At 34.0% G+C, this 26,816-nt stretch overlaps 2 protein-coding genes across 6 annotated transcripts in view; one reads left to right on the top strand and one right to left on the bottom strand.

Moving 5' to 3' along the window:
- The window catches only part of LOC117117881 (protein MIS12 homolog), a 10,058-nt gene extending 8,384 nt beyond the window's left edge, over positions 1–1,674 (top strand). For all 3 annotated transcript variants that reach the window (XM_033262351.1, XM_033262352.1, XM_033262353.1), the window contains exons 8-9: positions 742–842; positions 934–1,674. In XM_033262351.1, the coding sequence (XP_033118242.1) occupies positions 742–842; positions 934–984 (152 nt within the window). In that variant the 3' untranslated portion in view covers positions 985–1,674. The remainder of the gene's footprint in view (positions 1–741; positions 843–933) is intronic.
- A 287-nt stretch (positions 1,675–1,961) lies between these two features.
- On the bottom strand, positions 1,962–26,397 carry LOC117117879 (G-protein coupled receptor 1-like). 3 transcript variants are annotated; one of them, XM_033262347.1, is made up of 10 exons: positions 26,206–26,395; positions 25,246–25,298; positions 15,931–16,042; positions 14,733–14,793; positions 14,057–14,144; positions 12,220–12,309; positions 11,024–11,275; positions 8,900–9,047; positions 6,773–6,904; positions 3,658–3,795 (listed from the first exon to the last, which is right to left on the bottom strand). In XM_033262347.1, exons 1-9 carry the CDS (start codon positions 26,290–26,292, stop codon positions 6,779–6,781), a joined length of 1,017 nt encoding a protein of 338 aa, XP_033118238.1. In that variant the 5' UTR covers positions 26,293–26,395; the 3' UTR covers positions 3,658–3,795; positions 6,773–6,778. The 3 variants fall into 3 exon arrangements, with proteins under 3 accessions (XP_033118237.1, XP_033118236.1, XP_033118238.1); XM_033262346.1 differs by lacking the exons at positions 6,773–6,904; positions 15,931–16,042 and adding an exon at positions 23,113–23,221 and having other exon boundaries at positions 1,962–3,795; positions 26,206–26,397; XM_033262345.1 differs by lacking the exon at positions 6,773–6,904 and having other exon boundaries at positions 1,962–3,795; positions 26,206–26,394.
- Between the last annotated feature and the right edge of the window lie 419 nt (positions 26,398–26,816).

Genomic DNA, 26,816 nt, shown 5'->3' with positions numbered 1-26,816 from the left:
GGGCTGGCTTTATCCACATAAGCCTTGTGTGGTGACTAACCCCAACATTTCATACATAGTTAATTGTAATTATATGTTTATACCTCTAAACATTGTCAAAATTACAAATTTTTTTTGAGGGTGTAGTCTTTTCTGTTATTTGCCATTCTCTCTTATTTGATATTTTTAATTGTAATATTTCTACCTTTAATGTAATAGGTCTATGTATGTAATATTTAATATATGAAACTGAATTTTTATGTAATTTTATGTACCTTATTTTTAATCTTTAGACATTTATTTTTTATATCATTTTGTATATTTACTGTTTTTTTTTTCTTGTTTTTTTTTTGAGTTTTGACACACTGTTGGGTCTTTAATAGATAAAAAAAAAAATCCAAAAGAATAAAATATGTAATAATATTGAGAAAAAGTGGTCCGGCCAAAGCCGGTGCGGCCCCGACGGTCCTGCCTACTGAATCCCCCAACTATGGCATCTGCAGAGGGAGGTTAATCACTGTGAATGGACTGATCTATAATGACTGACTGACTTGGAATTCCAAATGTAACTGGGCTTGTGCAACATAATATTAATATATATCTATTTATTTCTTACTAAATATATATATAAAAAAATCTTTTAACCTTTTTTTTAAATAAATTTAGTTAATTTAAGAATTGTAAAGCACTCTGTGCATTATGGTGGGTAACCAGGGGATGATTCTTAATAGAATAACACATAGGTACATACTTTTTTTTCAGTTTCAGACTTGAAGGAGTCTGTTATATTTGTTGCTGGTAAAGTTAGCAGAATCCAATCCAAATTAAATGACATATGTGTTGTACAACTCCAGGAGACTCAGGTAAGAATCCTAAATTATTGTGGTCATTATCAATAGAAAATTCATGTATATTCATGTTCATTCATGTCATTGTATATTTCTAATTTAACAGAGTTTTTCAGAAGACAGCGATTTGGAAAAAAATGGAATTCAATTTCACTGACTTGATCATGGATGAATCTGACATTTTTTAAATGTGGTGGCTTGATTCAGGATCTCAAATTGGGGTCAAAGGTTTCTTATATCAAAGGACATGGCATTTGAGCGTAGTATTCCAGTGCATAGAGACTAATTCACTATCTTTCCAAGCAGCAGCAGCAGCACACAATTATTACCAGGTACATCTGGTTAAAGAAGTACAGTACTGCAAATCAGAAAGTTCTACACCCAATGACATAACAATGGGCCAGCCTCACCGATTTTTGGTGGGACAGGAGGGAAAAATTGTCAGACTCGGATGCCACTTAATGTTGTTCGATTTAATACTTATTTGCTGATGCTACCAAATTTACTCTGCGGCTAAGGGATTTGAAATTCGTAGTCAGATCATTAGTTGTGATGCAAGTTGGATAACTTGTTAAATTTTCTGGCGCTATGCCATAAGCCATTGCAAATGTAAATATGTATAGTATTATAATGTAGATTCCGTATTAAAGAATGTTTGCATTGGATAAACTTTGTATTAGTACCATTCTTGGAAATCAAATTATATTAACTTCTTTACAACTTGTCAATACAATAATATTCTGAAAAACTCCAGTGACAAAGTATAGAGTCATAACCAAATTTATTCAATAATACATACACATTTTTAAAAAACAATTTTTAATCTGTATTTTGATTATTTTAAAAATATTTTGCCGTATAAATAAATATATTCTTTTTAATGTTGTAGTTTTACATGACAAATGAATATATGTAATATTATAAAAATATTAAAATTATTCTACACTTAATTACAGTATTAGAAATTAACTTGACTAAAATGAGGAATGTTTAGTGCATTCTATCATGAAAATGACAACAAATTGCTGGACATTTCACGAACAACAATATCACCAATATTAATCTTTATATGAATAAATATATATAATTTATAGTTTTTAAATATGACAAGGATAATAATTATTAAAGTTTAAATACTATTATAATTGTAGTATCATTGAGACAAACTATACTAACACTCAACAATTCAGATAACAAGCCTATATACAATACATTATACCATTTTAACACTCCAATAATTTGTAATAGGCACTGCATTTACAGTATTTAAATATAACTATATATGCTAATAATACAATTACATTCCATATAATACGATAAGTATTTTTATACAAATTCTCATTATCTCATGATTATAACTTACATGATGATCAGACAGCATATTTGGAAGGCACAATGAGAAGTGAAACACTTCTCCGTTCTCCGATAATTTATAATATAATAATATGATTGATTACATAACCAACACCTGTAATCTGTAAACGCCATATAAGAATAATAATAATAAAGATTTATAAAGTACCAATTTCAAATCCCGGCTGTGACAACAGGATATTTTTCTCATGACTAAAAACACTGCACATCCAAAACCTCACCAATGCATCATTCCATCCTAAAATTGGTGATGTGAAGAAAATATAATAAAAAAAAGTAATATAATAAAATCTTCAGGTTATTCATGAAATCTACAGCATACAATTCAGCTATATCTACCATAGACAGTTAACATACTCTAAAAAACATCAGATATATTCAACACTTACAAAATAAATTGTAAATATTGCACACATCAAAATATGCTGGTATGAACATCACAACCAATGGAACAATTCAGGAAGATTCCTCCAATTAAAAGAATGTTTGAAAATTAATTCTGTATATCTGCACAATGTTTATAATGCAATAATAATGACCATCATGAAGGCTTATATTTATATTTACTGGCATTTTCTCTAAATCAACTTTTTACATTTTACACACACTTATATATTTAATGGCCAAGCTTTGGTCTCCTGAGCAAACCTGTCAGCTTGTTGCCCTGGAATCTTTGAGACCACTTTCTTGCTTAAGCCTTAACATATTGGCTGCCAGCAACGAGTATCCTCGCTCACGGGGTGTTGTTGAGGGCGCCAGGGACAAGTATACTCGTCAAAATCTTGGTAACATTCTAACGTCTTTGTTATACATTGTAGGACCAGACTCAACAGCTGGTAGTTCTGGGAAGATACACCTAGACGATAACGTACAAATAACGTATGTATGTTTGTTGTGTTATGTTGCCGATAGTACATTCGAGTGGCTCAAGTGGGGGCGCCCTTGAACATATACCAACCCATGCAAAAAGTGGACGAGATAACTTGCACTTGGCACAGTCAATAAAAAATGCTGTCCCAGTGCCTTCGATGAGTTTACTCATCCCCTAATAATTTCCCACCAAAAAGTATGTTTGTACATGTAAACTTGTTTTGGCAAACTACACAGGAAGAAGCTTACAAGAAAGGTCTGGTAGTCAATGTGTTAAGAGAGGAAATTCTTTCTGTGATTCCCTCCACCCTACCACCTTCATTTTACCAGCCCTTGGCCCACATCACGTCAGCCCCTTGTGTTTACCTTACCAGCATTTGCTTCCCATTTGTGTAACTAGCATTAAAATTATTAAAATGCATACATTAAAAACATTAATTGGAAAAAATGTTTAATAACAACATGGAAAACGATTTGAGACATATCTACGTGATACAGCAGACCATATCCCTGAATGCAACAGAACCTGTCCAATGAATCAGTCTTTCTGTAAATTCACAGAGGACCACTGGCCTTCCTGGTTTTCCTCAGAGTCTGGCGAATCTTTCGATTCGACTTCCATGTTTTCATCCTTAACTGGAGCTTGATCATCATTGGCAGATGGATCATCAATATTGTATTCACCAATCACAGCCTTGCTACTAAACTTACTCTTGAAAGCATTCTGCAGGTGAAGGAAAGTAAATCCAATATAAATGTAATCTGTTAATGTGGGTAGAGTATGTGATTAGACTAATAATGTAAATAGTCAAAATGATTGTTTAATCTGTGACGAACACCTGAATGTAATTGAATAGTCTGTAAATTTCAGTAGTGAATTAGTCTGTAGTTACTGAGTATGCTTTAATGTGAATAGACTATTAATATGTATAGTGCTGAGTATACTAATGCAAGCAACCTAGTAATTTAAATAGTCTTTTAATGTCTAAATGTCTGTAGTAATTATTCTCATTATCAAACAAAAAAAAAGTAATTAAAATAAATATGTGGTGTTTTATAATTGATGATAAAATGACAGAGCTTTCATTACAGCATTATTACCTAAATCACTTGATCAACATATTAAGCACAACTTCCTACATTTCCTGTAAAGAATTTCTAAAACTTGTGTATTTAATATAGTGGCGTATCTAGGCACACACACCCCCCCCCCCAGTTAACCCCCAAAAATTATGGTCAAGTAGTTAAAAATCATCTAAAATCACCTTATATTGCAAATTAGCGCCCCTAACTGATCATCGAGGCCCCCCTCCCCACTTCACCTTCGTGCGACTCCCCATTAGCACCCCTATTTCAAGACTTCTAGATATGCCACTGATTTGATAAGGGTGGTTTGTGTAAATGTGTATCTATCAGTCCCTACTATATTGTTTCATTAGTAAAACCAAAATTAAATTCAATGTTATTTCATTAGTTCAAAAACAAATTTATCATGCAGATTTTTAGTTAAAAACAAGGCCAAAAAGCATTCTTGTTGCCCAAGTCAGATTGATCCAAATAAATAAATATAGGTTTTTAAAATTATGTACATATATCAAAATGTCACTTTCCAATTAATGCAGTAGATGTGATATATTAACCATACATACTAGCTGACCTGTTACCATAACCAATGTATAAGAGACAGATATTAATCTTATTATTGTAGTAGTGATAATGTGTACACGTTTAAATTATTTTTATTTGTTAACGTCAATTTACATTTAAATTTAATGTATTGTTTAAGTATGAATTACTATGTCCATGTAAAATTAATCTTTTCTAAATTGTATATTTTAAATAATATAGTAATAGGCATAGCCGAGGTCTAGCCTAGGCCTAAACGAGTGACTATATCATGGGAGTGTATAATGCATTGTGGTATGGATACATGACATGGATGTTTTAACTTCACGGCGCTCACACAGACGGAAATCAACTTCTCCTTGTCGCTATACATGCGGAGAAGGTGATTTCCCTCTGTACGTCTAGCCTAGCCATGGATTCCTCTCTATGGTCTAGGCTAGTGTGTGATGTTCATCGGTTCGCCTTGAATGACTGAGACCATGCTGAGACCGAGGCTGTTCGTAGCGGACATTAACATGACAATAAACAGAAAATAGCGATCTTGTTGACATTATCTGTGTGAAATATTTTGTAAAGACATCGTTAAGAGGTGAATGATTAAAGCTTTAGGTATTTTGTCAGACTTTCATTGACATTTTAACTGGTCACGCGGACTTGCATGCATTTTACTAGCCATTGGCCGGCGGACCAGCGTTATTTCGAACCCTGATAACCAACCAAAATGTATGGGGTGACTAATGGTTGGGAATAAACCCTAGAAAGGGCTAAACAATTTTTATAAAAACCAACCAACCAACCTGTGCTTGGGCAACACCACCATTTTTGGCATATTGATATCAGTAATGTTAAAATAAAAATGATTTACAATTTTTCCCCTACTCAGTCAACAACATACAAATCAAAATATAATATAATAAAACTATTATTAAAGAGGAAGTGGAACTGTTTAAATTCTTACCAATAAAAAATTACCATAAGAAATTAATTTAACTATGTGATAAAACCCCTCCCTAGGTTCAACCCAAAAGAAAAACCAGAGCTCTATCCCAAGAAGAGATTGAAGTCTGATGTGAAAGCAACAAAATGTAGAACATTAAAACATGCAGAATGTATGAAAAATAGGCCTGATAATGTAGAACATTAAACCATGCGGAAAGTATGAACAATAGGCCTTAATGTAGAACCAGTGGCGTATCTAGCGGAGGGTGCGGGGAGGGGGAACTCCCCCGAAAATCATGGTCAAGTAGTTAAAAATCAGAAAATCACCATATTTTGTGAATTGCACCCCTCAACTGATCATCGAGCCCCACCCCCACTTTGCCTTCGCGCCCCCCATTAGCCCACCCCCATTTCAAGACTTCTAGATAGGCCACTGTGTAGAACATTAAGCCATGAAGAATGTATGAAAAATAGGCCTAATAATGTAAAACATTAAACCATGCTGAATGTATGAAAAATAGGCCTAGTAATGTCGAACATTAAACCATGCTGAATGTATGAAAAATAGGCCTAGTAATGTCGAACATTAAACCATGCTGAATGTATGAAAAATAGGCCTAATAATATAGAACATTAAGTATTTTTTAATAAAAATGCTAACTGCAGGTTGCAAATGCTGAATAGTGTAGACTAGTTTGTTTTCAGCCCTTCCCTCCTCAACAGTCTGAGCATGACTGGAGTGCAAAAATGAAAGGGAGTCAGGCATTACTAAAAAAAATAGGGAAAGCTAAGAAGGACTAAATCTCATCAGCAAGAAAAGCTTGGCAAATTCCACCACTGAATATAAAAGTACATCAATGATATCACAAATGTAACTTGTAATACAATTAACAAAATCTTTAACCACAAAAATGATAATACACAAAATGAAAATGTAAAAATACTAGAGAAAATTTAATGGAACAAGCTGCAGGAAGTTGTTTGTTATTTTTAAAATTTTTTTTAAACATGTAGATAATAACATTGAATAAAATGAAAAGTAAAATAAAATCTGCAAAAGTTAGAAATTAAAGAATTTAAATTTAAATTAGTTTTGCGCTTAGGTATGGCATGCAAAAAGTGCCAAATTTACGAACTTTTTATTAGTAAGCAGACTGGGTTAGTGGTTGCTTAAGATACACAGCCTCATCTAGGTCAAGGTTGTCAGGTACGGCTAGTGGGTATTCTCGGATTTGTGACTTCTCGTAAAAACGACCTTTCCAAGCAACCTAGGGGAATGAGATGAGAAAACGTGGCCATAAGGCTGATGTTTTTAAGTGAAATGTGCTTCAGTGAAAAAACTTGAGAATGATTGTAACAGTAAATAGTACCATCCTTTATGAAGCATTGTTTCTTTTACAAGGATTCTAAATCAACAGTGTTTATTTTATTTCCCTGGTCATAGGATACATAAGCAGGCCAGTGGGGTACTTTCTGTGGGTGTGGGGATGCACACCATGGGAAATATTGTCCTGGATTTTCAACTTAAAAAGTGCCAAGCAAAAAATTACACTCAGGTACATAAAAATCACCTCTTATCACCTGATTCTCTCAGCTACTGTAGCGTCAGAGAGCAGATTAGCTCAGTCGGCTAATCTGGTGGTAGCCACTGTGTGTACGCTGAACTGTTGAGATCTCTAGGTCCCTGGTTCAAATCCATCGCTGCCTCTCCTTGTATTTCAGCTGGAGGGCTGAAATACAAGTTACAACAGCGCACCGTCTTTCAGATGAGATGTTTAAGCCGTAGGTCCTGTGTGCATTTATGGCCCATGTGCATGTTAAAGAACACAGTGCACTCTTCGGAAAAGAGTAGGGGATTGTTTCCGGTGTACTGTCCAGTCACCACCGGAAGGACCCCACTGGAAATAAGTCTCCTTCTAGAATTTTGTGGGTTATCCTTGGTGTTAACATCAAATAAATCCAATCAAATCCAATCCATCCCCAGTTTCACATCTCACACCATTTTCCCCATCCCCATATTAATACTCCTAGATATGCCACTAAAACTGGTATGGCATATGATACGCCATGTGCAGCTTCCTCTGCTCATTGGGGAGTATTCTTAGTCATGGAGCCTGAGAGCTAATTTTGTACACAATCTAACTTCCTTCAAAATTAATCTCCTACCACAAAAATAAACATTGTGCTGCACAGGCCAACTGAACCAGAATCTTGAAAACCTTGCAGTTGGTAAATTACAAAAACTAAAAACATAAATAGTTATAGAGTATCCACTTATACCAAGGACCAGATCAACACAGAGCTGTTCTTCCCTGGGGCCAGTGTACTGTGCTTGCTGACACAGACAGAATTAATGTTTCAAAAGGCCACTTTTCAAGCTTTAAATAATGAACTTGATACTTCAACCTGGTTTAAGCCATTAAGTTATTATTTCATCAACCAGTGGTCAGCACTCAACACATGAATTGGGCTTAGAGAATTTATCTATCTTGGAAAACGATATTTCAAATAGTTATATAACTGTTTTGGCAACCTTTGGAGGACAATGTCCTTTATAATATTAATAATTATCATAATAAAATAAAGTTGAATTATTAATAATATTGGTGCTATAAAAATGGTATATATTGTGAAAGTGAAAGTAATACTAGCCATGCTGTTAACATATAAATAGTATATATTGTATGCAATTTCCAATGAATAGAACATTTGTTAAAACTTCATAATAACTTTAATTTAGATTTAGTTAATAATGATTTTCTGTTTTCTACAGTACAGTACTATTTGACTGCAACTGGAAGAAAACAAATGTCTTTTGAATTGAATTGAATATCTTAATGTTTTTAAACTTTATAATACATTTTTATGAAGACCAATTTCCACTGATCAAAAAAGCGGTACACAGCCGATGTAAAATAATAGATTTGTTATACTGTATGTTCTGTTATATAGACACATTTAGTATGAATCAGCTACTGAAAATAGGTTCTATTTATTTTTAAAATATCTACCCTTGCTGTGTCGATTTTCAGGGGAAATTAGCCCACAACACTACAGTATGCAGTGTGTATGAAAAAGAAGAGCAAAAGTCATAAATAAGTACAGTAATGCATATATTGTAGTACAGTAGATAATAATGTTCATTTGTTACAATATATTAATAAAAACTTATACAAGTATGTATTTGTTTAATATATATTTATATCTGCCAAAAGCCATAAAATAAAAATATATTATGTTGAAGCTGTCATATTTGTACTTACGTTTATTTGAGGCCAGGACAATCGGCTGATAGTCTCTTTATCCAGACCATACGCAATGGCATTAAAGACCCCTTGAAGAGGGGAGCAGATGGCATGGAGCAGAACAAGACCAAACACAGGGTTGTCAGGATTTGCTGCATTCTGGATTCTACAGAATCAATCAAACAAATACATCAATTAATTAACAATACAATCAATCACTTGATATAAAGTGTCAATCATTTATCATTTTAATTTTATTATACAGGTCTCCCTCCAATTATTCTCCTCCAATAAAAGACCACATTTCTGTAGCCCTAGTTGAATCCCATCTTTTTGTCATTAGCTGTTCCCTTCAATTCAAGATTCTCTCTATTTAGAGACCACAGACCATGTTTTCATTGATCCAAGTGAAAATTTTCCCTCCAATTAAAGACCACTATAATAGTGATGTTAATGCAATTTTTCTGTAATAAGTTGTCTTATACAACTTACACATAGAAATTTTAACCAATGTTCTGTTTTTTGTGTACATTGTTTTGCATATATGAATAACAATACCATTAGTGGCAATGTTAGTAATATTTTAATGGAAAGACAAGTTGATGTCTGTCTACCATGAAATGTTTTAATAAGAACAAAGAATAGCATGCAGTAACTGTACATCCATTTTAAAACATTTATTATTTTTTAATTTCCGACTAAATGGAAAAGTGCCCAGGAGTTCCAAGTCTCCTGCAGAGTCCCAGAATTTATTTATTATCATGCTTTTACAAGTTTCTACTACTGCGTTATCAATTGTTTCGCAGCAGTTAGTGCCAATCCCAATGGTTATCTTTATGCACAGCAAAATATATTTAGATGTCTCAAGAAAACTCATTTAAACAGATCTCCCGCATGTGGATTCTTCCAACTTGGGACCCCTGTTGAGTGCCGGTCTATAATTATAAGAACTCTATCAGACGCCAAACATAATGGTATTGGTAGACCAAACTGAAAATGTTCTACTACTAAAATATATAGTGGTTTTAGAGCAATGTTTTTACAGGCTACAGACATCAAGATAATATACATCAAAAACCAATGTTTTGTGTATACAGTGCTTCATATTGAATGGCAATAGGATGTTGAAGTTTTTATTTTTCTAATTAAATGGATACAAGACGAACACAGGTCTTCATGTGTGGTTAATAAGAAATGGTTTATAATGAAATTAGTAACAGTAAAATTATTCAAATATGGTTTTGGCATTTAATAAATACATTAGAATATATAGTGATTGCATTTTTAAAAATATATGATGATGATAATACAATGGTAAATATACATCAATATAATACACAACATACAGTAAGATGATGTTTTGTGTATACAGTGTTATATATTGAATTGGTAGGACGGTGTTGTCAGTAATATTGTAATGTTGATTTGGGTGAAAAGAGCACAGGACTTGATGTGTGACTACAGTAACATGGTAAATTAAAAATCAGCAAAAGCATATAGTAACTGTACTACCATTCTAAAAATATTTGGAATATAACAATCTTACATTTACTATGTCATTTCTAATTTTCCTCTAAACAGAGATTATTTAAAGACCAATTTTAGATAGGGACTTTAATTAGAGGGATTCTAATTAGAGACCAAAGCTGTTAAGGACCACTAAAACTCTGGTCCCAAAAGTGGTCTTTAATTGGAGGGAGACCTACATTCTCATTCAACAAGCAAACTGGAGCGGAGGTGAATAGCTCAGTGGTTAAGATGCTAGCCTTCAAATCCCAGGGTCATGGGTTCAATTCCTGTCACAGCAGGAATTTTTCTCACAGCTAAAAACTCCACTCCCTAAGCCTCATAAAGACACTTAGTTTACAAAGCATCATTCCATCCTGTAAGTGGCAGGTGTACTTGCTGTTGGATGTGAAGTAACTAAAAAAAAATGTAGCTATCAGTTTAACCGACTAAGATAAGCTGCTCATTTGCTAGAAAAGCAAAACCTTGAATAACATAAAATGAATTTCTGTTATTTTCAATGGACAATACAGTTATCTTGTATCTTGAACTTTTTTCCCTGAACATCAATAGACAATGAAATCTAAAAAATCAGATAATGATATTATTACAATTTTAAATTCAAAAGAGATTTACCTATTAATCAAAGGGAATATAGATAGCACCAAGTAGATGAAAGGGTAGGCCTTGAGAGGTTTGATGTCTTGTTTCAGGAGCTCCTTGCTGTGTTCTACATCAGGATCGTATGTACCCTCCCAAGTCCTCACTCGCTGATTCAGACGGTACGTTAGATAACTGTAAACCGCAAACATGATGATGATAATAACAAACAGCGGTCCGAACCATGTAAAGAAACGCCAATATGTCTCACCACTGCCATTAATCCAACTAGAAGAAAATGAGTTAATAAAAGTGTTAAAGTTAAACTGATGCCAATTAATGTTTCTTATTTTATTAATTTAGCTGGTCTTGTGCCACTCTAGGCCACTCTAGATAGGCTTTCTTCACAAAGGCTTCTACAAGTGGATGACTTGTTGTTGAACAGGAAATCAAGGTGTCCATCCCCAGTTAAATCGACGGGAAATTTACCGATAGATACAATTTTTTTTTTTTTTTGTGATAATGAAATTTCATTGGCAAGAAAAGTATTACAGTACTGGTACAGATAGCTGTCTTTTCTAAGACATTTGGCAGAGACTGACTAAAAAAAAAAAAAAAAAAAAAAATCTTTCCTTTAAACACAGTAATTGAACAATAGATATCATGACATTCAAGGATGCTGGTTGGCAAACATTCAAGCCTCAAGAAGTATTAATTCTAATGCTCTAACCATCAACATTGTGATAAATATGTGTGATGTACCCATATATGGGCATGATATCATACCACATCCATATTTGGGAAAATTACAGGTATTTGTCACATTTTACGTTTATGTAGGTACATCCTGCAAGGGAGTTTGGAATCCATAACTGCAGGGCAACAGGGGCAGTATAGACGAGTACACCGGGTAACCCCCTAATTGTCTTGAAAGGTGTACAGGGTTCTTAAAGTGCACATAAGCTATTTTTATACAATGGGCCAATGGATTACAGTCCTTATCTGAGAATACTTGTTCCACAACCAGAACCATACAGTAGGCATGCCCCCCTAACCTTCACCAATATTATAGCTACAGGTTGTTGCGCCCCTACCTTAACCGCTCAGCCGTTCGCCTTACTGAACACATGGAATTTGATCGCGTCAACAGAGCTTATAGCTAAAGTAATTTCTTCTTGTTTGTTTGTCCCTTGAATAAAGTAAAAAAAAAAAAACATTGATAATGTACTTACCACCAGGCACCTGCTGGTCCGTAGTGATCACCGATGAATGGAAGCAGAGAAATAAAGAGGGGAAATCCCCAGGATATTACATGATATAATCTGGAAAAAAAGAAATAAAATAACATATTGATGTTTTTGATTTGGCTTGTCAACAGTAAATAAAATGAAACATAAAGAAATGTAAGTAGATCAATAATTTATTAACTCAAATGTTTAATTTTGGAACACATCTGCATTCATATGTGTGCTATGGTCACTCATGAGAACAGCCATTTACATGTATCAAACCATATTTAACAGCAGTTTCTATAAACCTACCACATACTTAAATCTAAGCGCAAACAGTAGTTGAATATAGCCAAGGTAAAATCACCCTTCGATTGGTTAAAATTAAATGACTGTGAACATGGCATTAAAGAGTGAAGATCGAATTGAAAAAACAATCTAGCATTCACAAAATTTTAATTTAAGAGCTAGAGAATGGAAGATTGGTATAACAAAGCATCATTTCCAATTTCCTTACTTTTCTTCTTCTATATATTGATATGAAGGCTTGAGCTGCACCCAGTGGCGTATCTAGCAGTATTAAAATGGGGGTGCTGGTGGGGGGGGGGCACGATCAAAATATGAGGGGGCGTGGAATATATTTTCGGTGGCCACGCCCACTGAAAAATATTGCTTTATAGATTTCCGAATACACGTTAACCGTGACAGCATGAGCATAAGCCTAGCCTAATTTTTTTTGCTTCGAAGTTTTCGAATGTGGGAGTGCCTAGGGGACGCAAGCTTTTTGTGGGGAGGGGGGCGTGTGCCCCCATGCCCTCCCTTGGATATGCCACTGGCTGCACCGACCAGCAACAAATGCCTTGAAGTTGAACATGTGTGCAATTGAATTTCACTTATCGCTATCGTAGTTGCTCGGATGTAAGTGTAAAGTCGGACACTCACTGAATTGTGCGACGGTTTGTACAACCACCGTACAACGAAGCCAACAGCGCTCCCACTGAGCACTAGATGACATAACAGGGTGCATGCTGTCTCTTATACACATCTAGATGTGTATAAGAGACAGGGGGAAATCCCCAGGATATTACATGATATAATCTGGAAAAAAAGAAATAAAATAACATATTGATGTTTTTGATTTGGCTTGTCAACAGTAAATAAAATGAAACATAAAGAAATGCAAGTAGATCAATAATTTATTAAGTCAAATGTTTAATTTTGAAACACATCTGCATTCATATGTGTGCTATGGTCACTCATGAGAACAGCCATTTACTTGTAACAAACCATATTTAACAGCAGTTTCTATAAACCTACCACATACTTAAATCTAAGCGCAAACAGTTGAAAAAACAATCTAGCATTCACAAAATTTTAATTTAAGAGCTGGAGAATGGAAGATTGGTATCACGAAGCATCATTTCCAATTTCCTTACTTTTCTTCTTCTAAATATTGATATGAAGGCTTGAGCTGCACCGACCAGCAACAAATGCCTTGAAGTTGAACATGTGTGCAATTGAATTTCCCTTGCTATCGTAGTTGCTCAGATGAAAATGTAAAGTCGGACACTCACTGAATTGTGCGACGGTTTGTACAACCACCGTACAACGAAGCCAACAGCGCTCCCACTGAGCACTAGATGACATAACGCTGTCTGCTGATTGTCGGTGGCAGTCTGAACGGATCTCATTAAAAACGATCCGTTGCGCGCGTCATGGCGTTTCATTCTCCTATGGAATTGCATTGGCCAGTGACCGTTTGGTGCTCTTAGTGCCCAGCTTAACATCTGATCGAGATAGCCTGAATAATTTCACCGTACTTAAAACAAAGTCAACTTACATTTCAAACTTTTCTGAACTCTTCATTTTAATAACGTTGTAATAGAGATTAAAGGTGATACAACATACCCATAATAGCACAGCCCAATCTACAAAAATAACATTAAAAAAAATCATTCCTGAAGATGAAGATAAAGTTTAAAATATAGAATCACAATAGCTTGTAACAAAATAAAAAAAATAGGCTCCCAGCGGGAGCGTGTGTCTGTGCCCTATGCCGCCTTACTGTATTATGTTTACTATTAAAGTATCCACATGGGATTCGGTTATCAGGAAATGTGTGGTGTTGTATTTTTTTAATGATTTTTGTACAGTAATATGGTACTTAAGATGACGCAAGACCCATCACGCACCTCCACCGGATTTACCCTTTCAGTGTCTGAGAGGGCATAGACACAAACATTAGAGAACACCAATAACCTGGAAAATGTACAATGAGAGGATGCTATATGACTGATTTTCAACTTGGACATCATTTAAAGAGATGTTCAGGCCATCTGTTTTCAGCCTAACAATATAAGTGATTGGCAATAATAGTTGAGCTTAATAATTAAGTGATAAAATCTATCAACATATGCTCTTACTGAAATTTATGCTGAAAGAACAATCCTAAATAAATATTTTGGAATTTATAATAAACACAAAATTATAAATAGAAATATAAAGTGATTTGTTACCAAAGAACGAGAGCATCCAAGCTTGGAATTCACACCATGGTCCATCAGGGTGCATGTCACCCTAAAAAGTGGAAATAATACCTGAAAATTACTACAAAATTATTTTTAACACACACATAATGATTAAAATAACTTTTACAGACATTACAGATTTAGAAATGGCAATAAATTAAAAAAATTAAAAAATCATGTTGTTGACACCTATACTAATGATGACAATGATGATTTGTGATATATTTTTAAAAACTGATATCACCCTGAACAAGGCCAGGAAGTGCCACTTTGAGGTTAGGGGTTACTTTTTAATTACCTTTCTAAAAAATATTAAACGGCATGAATTGTTTGCATCTAGGGCTGAGACACGGTAAGAACCACTTCGCAGCCCATCAACAATGTAGGTCAACGGGCTGAGAATGGTTTGGTGGTTTGAACTGTCGACCGCAAGTTCAATAAACCAGAATGGAAACCGCAGGGCTAAACTGCTTTCCCCCGTAATAATGATAATGAGGATTACGAGATGTGATATGTAACACAAATAATATGAATGCATGTTCAATATTATAAGAAATGACAACAGCACTTTTAAAACTAACTATAAAATATATTGGCTCTAGCTTTTGTCCACAGTGGACTTCATCAGTCTCCTAATGAAGTCCACTATTAAGGCCTGTTTACACTATGACCATAATGACCAATGATAAAAAGCTAAAAAGCAATTGTTCATATAGAAAATAAAAGAAATAAGAGAAGTTTTCACATAGGAAAATGATAAAATGGCTTTATGATTTTATCGTTTTACCATGATTATGACATCATCTGATTTGATTTGTGAAATTATTTTTTTATCGTATACACGATAAATCGTTATCGAATTGTGCTAGTGTGAAACTTCTCTTATTGTTATTCTAACAATTGCTTTTTAGCATTGATCGTTATCGTCATAGTGTAAACAGGCCTTTAGTCTTAAAAGTACTGTACATATAGCAGACTAATGCAGCTACACCTTTTATTCATCATGTCTAAATACTGTACTGTATCTGTCTCCCTCTATTAAAAAATCCTTTTATAGAAATTGCTGTAATGCTGGCCAATCAAAATTCAGAATCTTATACTAAATTAATTATTCATTATGTGGTATTATCGAACAATGAGCCTTGAGTATCACTAGAATTGTAAAGCAAAATGAATGGATTCTCACCATTAGATATGTGATGGCATCAATGAATGCAGCGCAGCTGAGGTACAGAATGAGACGTTGGGTGAAAAATAAATACTTTTTGAAAAGCCAGATGAGTGTAATGATAAAGAGACTGAAATTACAAAAAAGAGAATGTACAATGAAAGGATTTGTGAAATGAATTCCCAAGGTTCTTAATTTAAATAAAGAAAATGAATCAAAGAATGATAAACCACTGAAAGGTTTATAAAAACAGGAAACAGATAGATAGTGGTTAAGACGCTTGCCTTCTAATCCAAGGTCCAAACCAAGGGTGAATCACTAATACAATAAGCAGTCATCTTGGCCCATTTGTTATAGACTACTCTACTAAAGCAGTCTTAATATTTAGCTGTCTACTGTATATCATTTAAGCCTGCTTGGAGGGGTCTACTAATCAATAAATGTTTTTCAAGGATATAGGCAAAAAAAGTAATAAACCAACTTCTAAATTCTGTACAACAGTCTGTGCTGCAAAAAACTGTCTACAGAAACTTGTTATTTTTTCAGTTCTGAAATGAGTTTGCTAATGTACTCATAAACACAATCCCATCAACAGCAAATGCACAGTTGCTATGGCAGATTTTTCAAGTTTCGTACTGTAGAATGCATTTCTGTACCTATCTTCCAATTTCCGTAGTAAATGAAACATTTCTGCAGTAATAATTTGCTAAAAATTACAGGTACATAATATGTGGAATTTCAAACAAATTCGACCAGATGATGTTTATGGGTAACTTTTCAGGACGGTTGGGCCCACTTTCAAATGGGTCTGATCATCCTAAAAATAGGCCCGATCGGCCTGGGCGCGATTGTCAGGCCCTGACTGTCTGCAATTCGATGTGGAATTTCAAACAAACGGCCACTTTTTCTTAGTTTTCACAATAATTTATCACTAATCTGACATGAGTTGTCTAGGGAAAATGTAACCAAATATCATGATGAAAGTCATTTGTCCTGGACTTTAGCCTTATTTATTTATGGGTTTAGGCCTATGATAAATTTTCCTAGTATTTTAGGCAAACTTTCAACAGCAAGCCCAACTACGAAAGCCCGCAGTACTTGAGAAGCCTACTATCGAGTGAATGAATTTTCAATACCCAGCCTAGCAGCCATCTAGAGGAAACTGTACTATAGGCATAAACATTTTTTACTTCATGGTTAGACCCCCTATCTGTAAAAGCCCTCTATTTTGAACACCTGAATATGCTACTGCCAAGAATACAAATTTGACAAAGTATAGACTTGCAACATAAATAACAGAACTAAAGACACTAGTACATTTAAACCAAAGACAAGTGAAAATGAATAGGCCTATAATAAATAATATTGTAATGAAAGACTACCAGAAATATTGATGAACATACAGTACAATATTTATTTATTTTATTCATTTATTTTTAAGCCAACAGCTAAAAAAAAAAAAAAAAAACGCCACTTAGGCAAGACTTTTTATACCTTGTTTAGCAAATCCTGCGCCTGTCAGTAATGATGATTTCAAATAAAAATAAAACTTAATTTTTGTCCAAAAAGCACACCCGCCGCCAACAAAAAATGGAAATTTCAGAAAAAAATAAAAGATACAGGTATGTATATTTTTGTCTATATAAATTTATAGCATTTAACAATCCCATTACTACACTGTTTACATTCACCAATAACATGTTATTTTTATTTTTTCCTCTGTCTGGATGTTTTTGGCAAAGCTCTTTGCTAAATGAAAAACCAAAAATTTTATTCTTATTTTTTTTCCCGCCCTCCTCTGACGATCTTTAAAAAAATAAGTTACAGCTCAAAAAATACAGGCAAGACAATCTAAAAGGACATTTTAATGTCCTTTTTTAAAACACCCACCCCAACATCAACATAGAATCAAGATACTAAACACGGTTACAAAGAAAACTTAAACCGCAATACTTTTTAAAATGTTGCATTGCTTTTCAATTTATAAATATTTTCTTAAAGTTTGTAAAGAGTGGTTATTTTGGATGGTATTGTCTAACATGTACTGCTGATATGAAAGTGCTATCCAATAGATATCTACCTGTACATATCTATCCTAATGTGGTGTACAATTACTTCTTATTATAATTTAATTATTATGAAGAACATTTACCATAGACTGAAAACAAAACAATCAATTTAATATAGTATCAATTTTATTTAACATTATTTTTTGTTTCTAAAGTCAGTTGTTTTATGAATACTGGCTCTTACTAAGTAAGCATCATTGTTTATACAGTTGTAAGTTCATGAAGTACCACAACTCAAATTTTTAATATATTGTAACAAATCAATTTTAAACTAAATGTTTTTGCTGTTTTTTACATTGTAAATGGTTTACTGTTTATATGTATTTGAGATGCAAATAAATCAAATCAAATAATGATAGTTGCAATATAGTATTAATGTAAATTTGTTTGAATAAAATTAATATTAATAATGAGACAAAATAAAATGAATTGCTAGTTTAAAAGGCAGTTCAAAGCACATCTAAAAACACACCTTTTTCAATAGTTCCTCTTACCTCGCTTAATCATTTTTATTTATTATTATTATTTATTCAACTTTCTTTTATGAGGGTAGCTCTTACAGCGATGCTGAATCAAAGAGGCCCTCATAACAAATACAAAACATACAGTATAACAAAACAAATACAGTAAATACATGTAAAATATATAAAGCACAATTATAAAATAGATTTTCGTTAAAATTTTTTTTTTAAAACAATTGCATAAACAAGATATAAAATTTCAATTCTAATAAAAGCAGTCATTAAGATGATTTTAGTGCTATTTTAGTTTATTTATTTTTATTTTTAGTTTGTTTATTTATTTTTAGTTTTGTTTATTGTTTTCTTATTTTTGTACTGCTTTATTGCATTAGTTAAGTTAGCTCACATGGGTTTGGTTCTATGCAACCTTTACTTGGGGGGGATGTTTCTGACTTATCATGGAGAGTCGCTTACAGTTACAGCGCTTCGTAACTGAAATGAAAGGTGCTATACAAGTAAGAAGTAACAAGTTTCATGCCCTGCCCTCATAACATTTTTAGCATCATGAACAAATTTTGAATTGTTTCTTTGTTGTTTTTTTATTCATTTTTCTATGGAAAATAAAATGATGATCTGAAAGATTGTTGTAAAAAGTGTAAAAAAAAAAAAAAAAACACAAATGGCAGAATATATTATAAAGATTTATTTTACATCTTTTTATAAAAAACACCACAATATACATTATTTACCAGCCAGTTTACCACTTAGCATATAGGATAGTAAATAGCAAATACTATAGTACAGACTTTCACCAAAAATAATTTTAAAAACTTGACATGAAACTAACAATTAATTTTACTTGGCATATTGATGATGATGATAATAATAATAATAATAATAATAATAATAATAATAATCATAGATTAATAATAATAATAATAATAATAATAATAATAATAATAATAATAATAATAATAATAATAGATTAATAATAGCCACTGAAAATGTTTAATACAAATCTGTCAACTGCTGTACTAAAATATATCAACAGCACCCTGTTTTTTTTTTTTTGTCCAAACAAAAAGATTATCTAAACCAAGTCCTAGAAAGGAATTCTATTCAACTATTATTTGTTGTCATGTAAATTTTGCACAACTATACTACTCAACAGAAGTATATTTTTAATTCAGCTTGAGCTCTTGGGTGCATAACAATAAGCCTACTAATAAGGTATATTGACAATTGTACTGTATAATGAATCTCTGGCAAAACGTCTTGCTTACGGGAGTCCTTCCCATTTCCAGGAGACTCACATGACTTGAAGGGGGGTTGGGACCCCTGCATTTAACTAATTTGTTGGTGCAGTAGTGTAAATAAACACAAAACTACGCTGTGGTAATTTCTGTAGAACAGCATTGAAACTATTTTTGTTAATGTTTGCACTGCAATACAGACAATCCTTAAAATTTAGTGCAAAATGCATTTACACTGTCTTTGATGTAATATCACTACAATGTTCTCACCATGTTCTCATTACTAATCTATAACAATACAAAACATAACCTTGAATATGTCTTGTTCATTTTACTAGTATTACATGAACACCACCACAGATCCTATTGACATCCGTATACGTAATCCTTGTAATCCCTATTTCCAAGTGCTACGGATATCAATGGCTGATGGAAAAACACACTCACATTTTTTCTAATAGTATTTGTGACAGGCAATCCTCGCACGGCACAAGCCTAGAATTAAAGTTATCCAAAAAAAGCAAACCAATTTGGGGGTTTATCAGTGCACCATTTGTCTTAAATCTTTTTTATCTTCAATTATTCTTACTGTACTAAAATTTTAAGAAGCTACACTAACATGTAGAATAACACAGTGTTTAGGTGAACATTGAGTATACAAATAGTTCACTCCTTCAGATTTATGTGAAAATTTGTTTTGTCTACTCTACACTATAAAACCTTCTGAGATTTGACCATATACTGTATGGTATAATTATATTGCATCAATCACACATAAAAACTTTATAGTGTAGAGAAAACTTTAAAATTAAACAATAAAACACTTTCTGAAGCTTAAATTTCGATGTCATGACATTGTTGTGAGTAAATCCTTATTTTCTGTGCAAAATAAATCTACCCTATTTTTCATAACTTGACTGCAGTACATAAAAGAGGAAAAACAAGTCTAGAAGGGCTAGAAATCTTTCTAAATGATACATAAATTGAAATGAATTTAGTGATTGTTTAGTTCAATTGAACACCATTCCACAACATGTGATGGGTCACATGCATCAGATCATGGTAAACAAGTTGGATGGACTGGATTACTTTGGTGTGATACTATTACACGCCAAGAACAACCCATCAAAATCAACCACATTAAACTCAAATTAAACAATATTAGCCCCGTTCATATCCAACTATGGCGAGATAATTTTAGTGGATGAGCTAGAAGATCTCGCCATAAGTTTGAGTATGACCGCTCAAGTATGGCGAGATGAAGGCCACAACTCTACTAAGCCCGTCGAGTAAATTTATGTTGACTAACTTGTTAATCCAGCCTAAAGCCAGTAAACAATTAAACAGCGGGTGGCCACAGGTCACGAATACACCAATCAAATTGAAGCAAAGTGGCCTTCCATGCTTGCTGGTTAGTGCGTTTTTTAGTTACTGTCATAAACACCATTTCAGAATTGACGTAGTCTCCCTGATCTGTGTACTTTAATTTCAACAAGTCTTATTTTGCAAATGATGGCCGAAAAGTCAGTAAAGAAACGCCATCTCTGGACTTATGCGCAGGAATGCGATTTAATAGATATCTGGAGGGAGCCAGAAATCGCCGAAAAAGTTGAAGATAAATTGTATCGTCAGAAGGCTGGTGTCCACGAAAGGATAACAGAGAGAATGCGGGACTTAGGCCACAATAGCATAACATCGGCAATTGTTGTGACAAAGTTGAAAAACCTAAGAGCAGACCACAAGGCTGTGAGAGATGTTTTTATTCGTGGGACGGGCAAGGGGTCGGCCAATGTAATAAGGGATGACCCGAAATCGGCATGCCCACACTACCACGCGCTAAACGAAATACTTGGGGGAAAACCCAGTGTAAACCCTTCAGCTGGACTCCTCGGCCAGTCTAATCAACCGCCGAGACCTAGGCCTAGCTTACGCCTATAGTCTCGATCTAGCATAAACTAGTCGCGCAAAAATCAACAGTAATTACCCATCATGCGATTGTACTTCCTGTCTAATGATGTGTTTTTTCCGAATTTCTGGTAGTCAAAATATCTCGCTCTAACCTTAACATCGAACGCGATTAGTGGATTTAATCCAATTAACTTGGCAAGTAGATCAGCTACTTCATCTGGCTATAATCCCATATGAACCTAGCTATTGTGGGCATTAGCTTAAAGGATGTACCAACACACTGCTCTTCAGCTTACGTCTGTGCTTCATACTGCATCAATAGTTTCATTCAATTCAATGTTTATTGTCAAACACAGAAAGATATATGGTTGGTTAAACAATACTAACACAATATTTGACTTTAGGATTGTTAACATGTTGCCAATGCTTCTAGTTTATTCATATTATTCCTTTTTGGGGAACACTTTCATTATAGATGCAGAATAACTGTGTTCCAATGAGCCCAGAATTTTGATTTCAAACCGAGTGGAGGTGAGATTGAGGGTGTTTAGTTTATAATAATGTGAGGTCAGACGATTGGATTATTTTGTGATGAGGAAATATTTCCCTCTGGCAACAGCTGCTTCAGTCTAGTCCCTAGTATCAAGTACAGTTAGTTTGATTTACTATCATAAGTATCTAAACTGTAAATTAGGTAATAATAAACAAGGAGTGCGTTAATTTCTACCTGCGCATGCCAAAGTTAAGCGTAAGCGGGGGAAAAAGTACTACCAAAAAACGACTGCCGCACCCTTGTCTACATGAATCGTATGCAAATTGTATAATTTTACCCTCACAAATCGAAAAGGCTGAAGTAGATGGATGGTTTTTGTTTATTGTGAAACATATACAACATGATTTTATTTCTTTTAAGTAGCGAATTCTACTTCCCAAGGAATTGAATGATTGGGACTACCTACAGTACCTCTGCATAATAAAGCAGTCAAGTAGCCAGTGATGGGATTATGTCCAGCCATGCTAAAATATTATTCAGAAACTACTGACTTCTACAGACACAGGATACTTCCTACAGTATAAGTACTACAGTATAGTGTCTTAAAACAAAAATAAGAGGTGATGAGCTTTCAAACAAAATATAAAAAATGATGACAAAAACTGGGCGGTCGTTCAAAGCCAAAACAGCGTAAGTGCACAAAAATACATGTACTGTATATGATAGAAATTACGTTGTTTTGAAATATGACGGCAGCGAGTTAAGTAAAGGGGGAATTATAACTACATACAGTACAGACAACTGTAATGAAAATGAAAAATAAAAATATTCAGGAAATGTACTATAAAAAGATGATAAAAAAAATCATTGTCACTAAAAATAATTTATAATGACCAGTGGTTGCCAATGAAACAATAGCCTTAGAAATGATGAAGCCAGTTGAAATGTCCCAGTAGAGATGACACAAGCTGATGAATAAAATCCCCAACTGAAATTGAAACTATTAATCTCCTTACCATCAGGGCAATAGAATCAAAAAGTGCAGCAATACTCAAACAAAGGATCAGGCGTTGCACAAAAAAAATATATTTCCGAAAAAGCCAGATCACACCGATCATTAACAAGCTGGAAATATAATTTATTCATCAGTTAATAGTTATTTTAAATTATTTATTTGTGCATTTAAAAAAAACCAAAGAAACAAAGTTCAATTTCCATGTAAAAATACAACACAAATATTAGGATGTTTCTGTACAATATTCTGTGGACAGAATGCTAGGCAGAGTTCGGCTTTCTATCTGCCTACATAGACTAAATCCCAACATTTAAAAAAAATGAAATGTTCAATATGAAATGCTAAAATGGTATTGATACAACATAAAATGAAATTAATTAATTATAGCAAAACACTGACAAATTACAGTATGATTGTTATAGTTTTAACCATTTTACTAAGTGTTTTTTATACTAACAGAAAAATATTGCCTATAACATAAGGAATAGTATTACAGTAGTTGGTCCTAATTGTTTTAAAGGCCAGCTCCGGTCATATATTTCCTCTTGGTTATATGTTTACATATATCAATTTCAAGAGATAATACCAAAATCGCGACAAAAAATAACGCAATTTCTTGGAGAATATGAAAACGAAAAATTGCTCTAATAGTGAGGCAAATACAGGCTTACAGAATTTCAGTAGCTTGGGGTTCCGATAGTTCAATGACCCCGTCTGAGTGACATTTCTACGAACGATTAGTATTATGAGAAAGTTTGTCACCCCACGTTGGAATTTACTCATCGCGCCTATGTCATTCTCTGTATAATCATAAATAGCATCGCTCTTATCGTAAAATGAAGCATTGTTTGTTTGTTTGATTAAATACATAACGTTGCTCAGGCCTAGGCTGCCTATTAAATATTTAGTTTTAATTGGGCCATTCATTTTTTTGTTTTGAAATTAATTCATAGCTCTAGGTGTTTATTGCCTGAAAAGAATGAGATATTTGTCAATTTGAGGTTTTATGCTAGGACCTTTTACTAAGCACAGTATTTATTTAAAATCTAGCTGCCAACTTATGCGGCCTAGCCTCGGGCTAGGCTAGCCCTAGACACGGTGTCATCTATCTACTATACCTGTTCCTTATCTCATCTTGCAAAACGTTTTCACCAAGTAAAGGATGTCTTTTTTAGATGCATACAAGTTCTAAAACATCTTTATCCAAGCATAGCTTCTGAAAAGTGTTGTCATTGATGAGGCAACTATTATTTCCAATTTTTTCATGAAGTTCTTCCCTCTCCTGGACAGCAAATACTGCCCTTCACTGTTTTTGGCTTTGGATGGGTCTTGCCTCTGGTTCAAAGGCATATGCTCGCCTTTGCGATACACGCCTAACCCTTGAGCTTTCACTTCCCTCCATGGTTTAACTTATAGTTTAAATCAATGTCTATCCTATCTGTAGGCCTGTCCTTATTCTCTCTCATCCCTAAATTTTAATCGACCTCTCGCGTCGTCGTCGCATCGCACCGATTGCACACAGAAAAAATTGACCGAAAAAAACTTTGCAAGTTCGCGCATGCTCATAAACAGTATTCCCGTAAACTGAAAAAAAGCCCGGTGGGAACAGTGTGGAATTTTTGACATGTACGAAAATAAAACGTTTATTAATTTGAGTAAAAACATCAGAAATGAATGAAATGGTTTAAAACACTCAAGATTAGTCATTTTTTGTACATTTTTGTGAAACCTTTAATATTTTTCCGATTTTTAAAAAATGCCTCCTTTTTTGACAATTTGTGTGTAAAGGAATAGGAATGTGACTTTGTAATTTGAGCTATACACCCACTTGGGAATGGGCCTTTATTTTTCAATTAACACTGTATTGCAACCGAATTCGTAAAAATTCTAAAAGTAATTTATGTTATAAACTGAATTATATAATAAATAAAAGTTTTTTCCCCGGAGCTGGCCTTTAAAATGATGGATGATTAAAAAAAATAATTTAATTAAATGAATAATCAGTTAATTGGTTTGAGATTAATTAAAGTATTATGCACATCAATTTGAATGTAAATTAGACTATGTACTAACTAAGTCTGTTAACTAGGTCAACAGGTGATCATACAAATAATATTTCAATAATCAATCATACCAGCCAATAATTGAGAAGGATGCTACTACTCTCTTAACTGCAACGATAATATCCTGCAAAATATAATTATAATACAAATATTCAATCAATCACCTACTTTTAGAATGATGAAATACAATGGTTTGTGTTGTGGTTATTATTACTTAGAAATAATATAATTTAAAAATTTCACTATTATTACACTATCCATGAGTATCAGTACTGGTTCTTATAATACAGTTACAGCATATTGAATAAAGTTTATGAATGGCATTCTTGTTATAAAAATAAAACTAAAAATAAATATTTTCAGGACGATCGAATCAAATTTGAAAGCGGGACTGATCGTCCTGAAAATGGGCTCAACAGTTGTGGAAATAGCCTAATTGTCCTGGGGCATATCGTCTCATGGGCCCGATCGTGATATTTAGGCAAAATCATTTCAGCCCACTGATATAGTTTGTATTTGTTGATGTTTAATACAATATCTAAATAAATAGATGAAATAGGCCTACCCTAGCCTAGGCCTAAATAATGTGACCATTTGAATTACGATTCTTAATCTTAATACCTGTAAATAAATTAAGAACACAATAATGAATCAGAATAAAATTGAGCCTGATAGTCTAGCCTAGGCCTACACTAGAAAAGGACCGTCCTAGGCCTAGCCTAGGCCTAGGTAGGTGGTAGGCCTACCCTACTAACTAAGCTAGGCTAGGTGGTCCCGATCGTCTTGGCGTGGCCCATTTCGTCCACATTAGTTAGGCACGATCATCTGGAAATGGGCCCCATCGTCTCGTGGGCCTAATCGTCTGTCACTCCAAGCACCAGGCCAAGGCTAGGCCTATCTGTCCAACGACCTGCGGCTGGTCGGCCGGATGGCATGATGACATAGATGAGGGTACACAGTAGCTTTAGCACGCACTCTCTCTTTAGGCCTAGGCTAGCCCTAAAGGCTGTGTTTTCCTGAATGTAACTTACACATTTCTTCTGTTCATCAAAAAGTGTACATTGATATGGATCGGGAGTAGTCGCTTGAATTTTTAGAAAATCTACTTCCAGCTCCATCTTTCAAAGCTAACACAAACTCGCACTGCAACCTCTATCTATGTATGTTGTGAACTTGCGATGCGATGACTAAAAAAAACAAAACGAGTCCGTCCGGTCTGTAAAAACTAGGACTGATGATGACTGACCTCATTGACCCCAGAAATATTCATAATATTAATTGGTTCCGCCCGTTCCGCCCCAGAGCCATATATATAAAGAGTTGCGACATTCCGCTCCTTGGTTTACGAAAGTCACGTGGTACACACCGTCCATTTTGTTTCATAATCTTCCCGGTGAACACATGCAAAGTATATGTGTTACGTACACTGCATATTAATTTCACACACTTAATTGGGTTTACAACTATATTTTATAATTAACATCACTTAGTATCAAAGATACTAGAAATACAAGATAGAGTTCTCGCATTGTAAAAATGAGGCGGAAGTCGTGCCCAACGTAGGCGGCGCCCTTCTTTTTAACCATGCAAGTTTCCTATACTTCGTGCCCAACGTACAGGGCGCCCTTCTGTTGCTAAGTAT

Source organism: Anneissia japonica, unplaced genomic scaffold, assembly GCF_011630105.1.
Source record: "Anneissia japonica isolate Jap-2015-1 unplaced genomic scaffold, ASM1163010v1 scaffold287896_len759773_cov187, whole genome shotgun sequence".
NCBI lineage: Eukaryota > Metazoa > Echinodermata > Crinoidea > Comatulida > Comatulidae > Anneissia > Anneissia japonica.
The sequence above is the reverse complement of the archived record's forward strand: the minus strand, read 5'-3'. Positions and strand labels throughout refer to the sequence as shown.

Bases quoted from the DNA above. Each gene is read 5' to 3' on its own strand.
- LOC117117879 (XM_033262345.1), bottom strand. From the start codon at position 26,292: ATGGAGCTGGAAGTAGATTTTCTAAAAATTCAAGCGACTACTCCCGAT. The intron at 25,299-26,205 runs GTAAGTTACATT...TATATTTTGCAG, and splicing joins TTGATGAACAGAAGAAATGT to GATATTATCGTTGCAGTTAA. The intron at 12,310-14,056 runs GTAAGTTGACTT...CTTTTTTTCCAG, and splicing joins AGTTCAGAAAAGTTTGAAAT to ATTATATCATGTAATATCCT.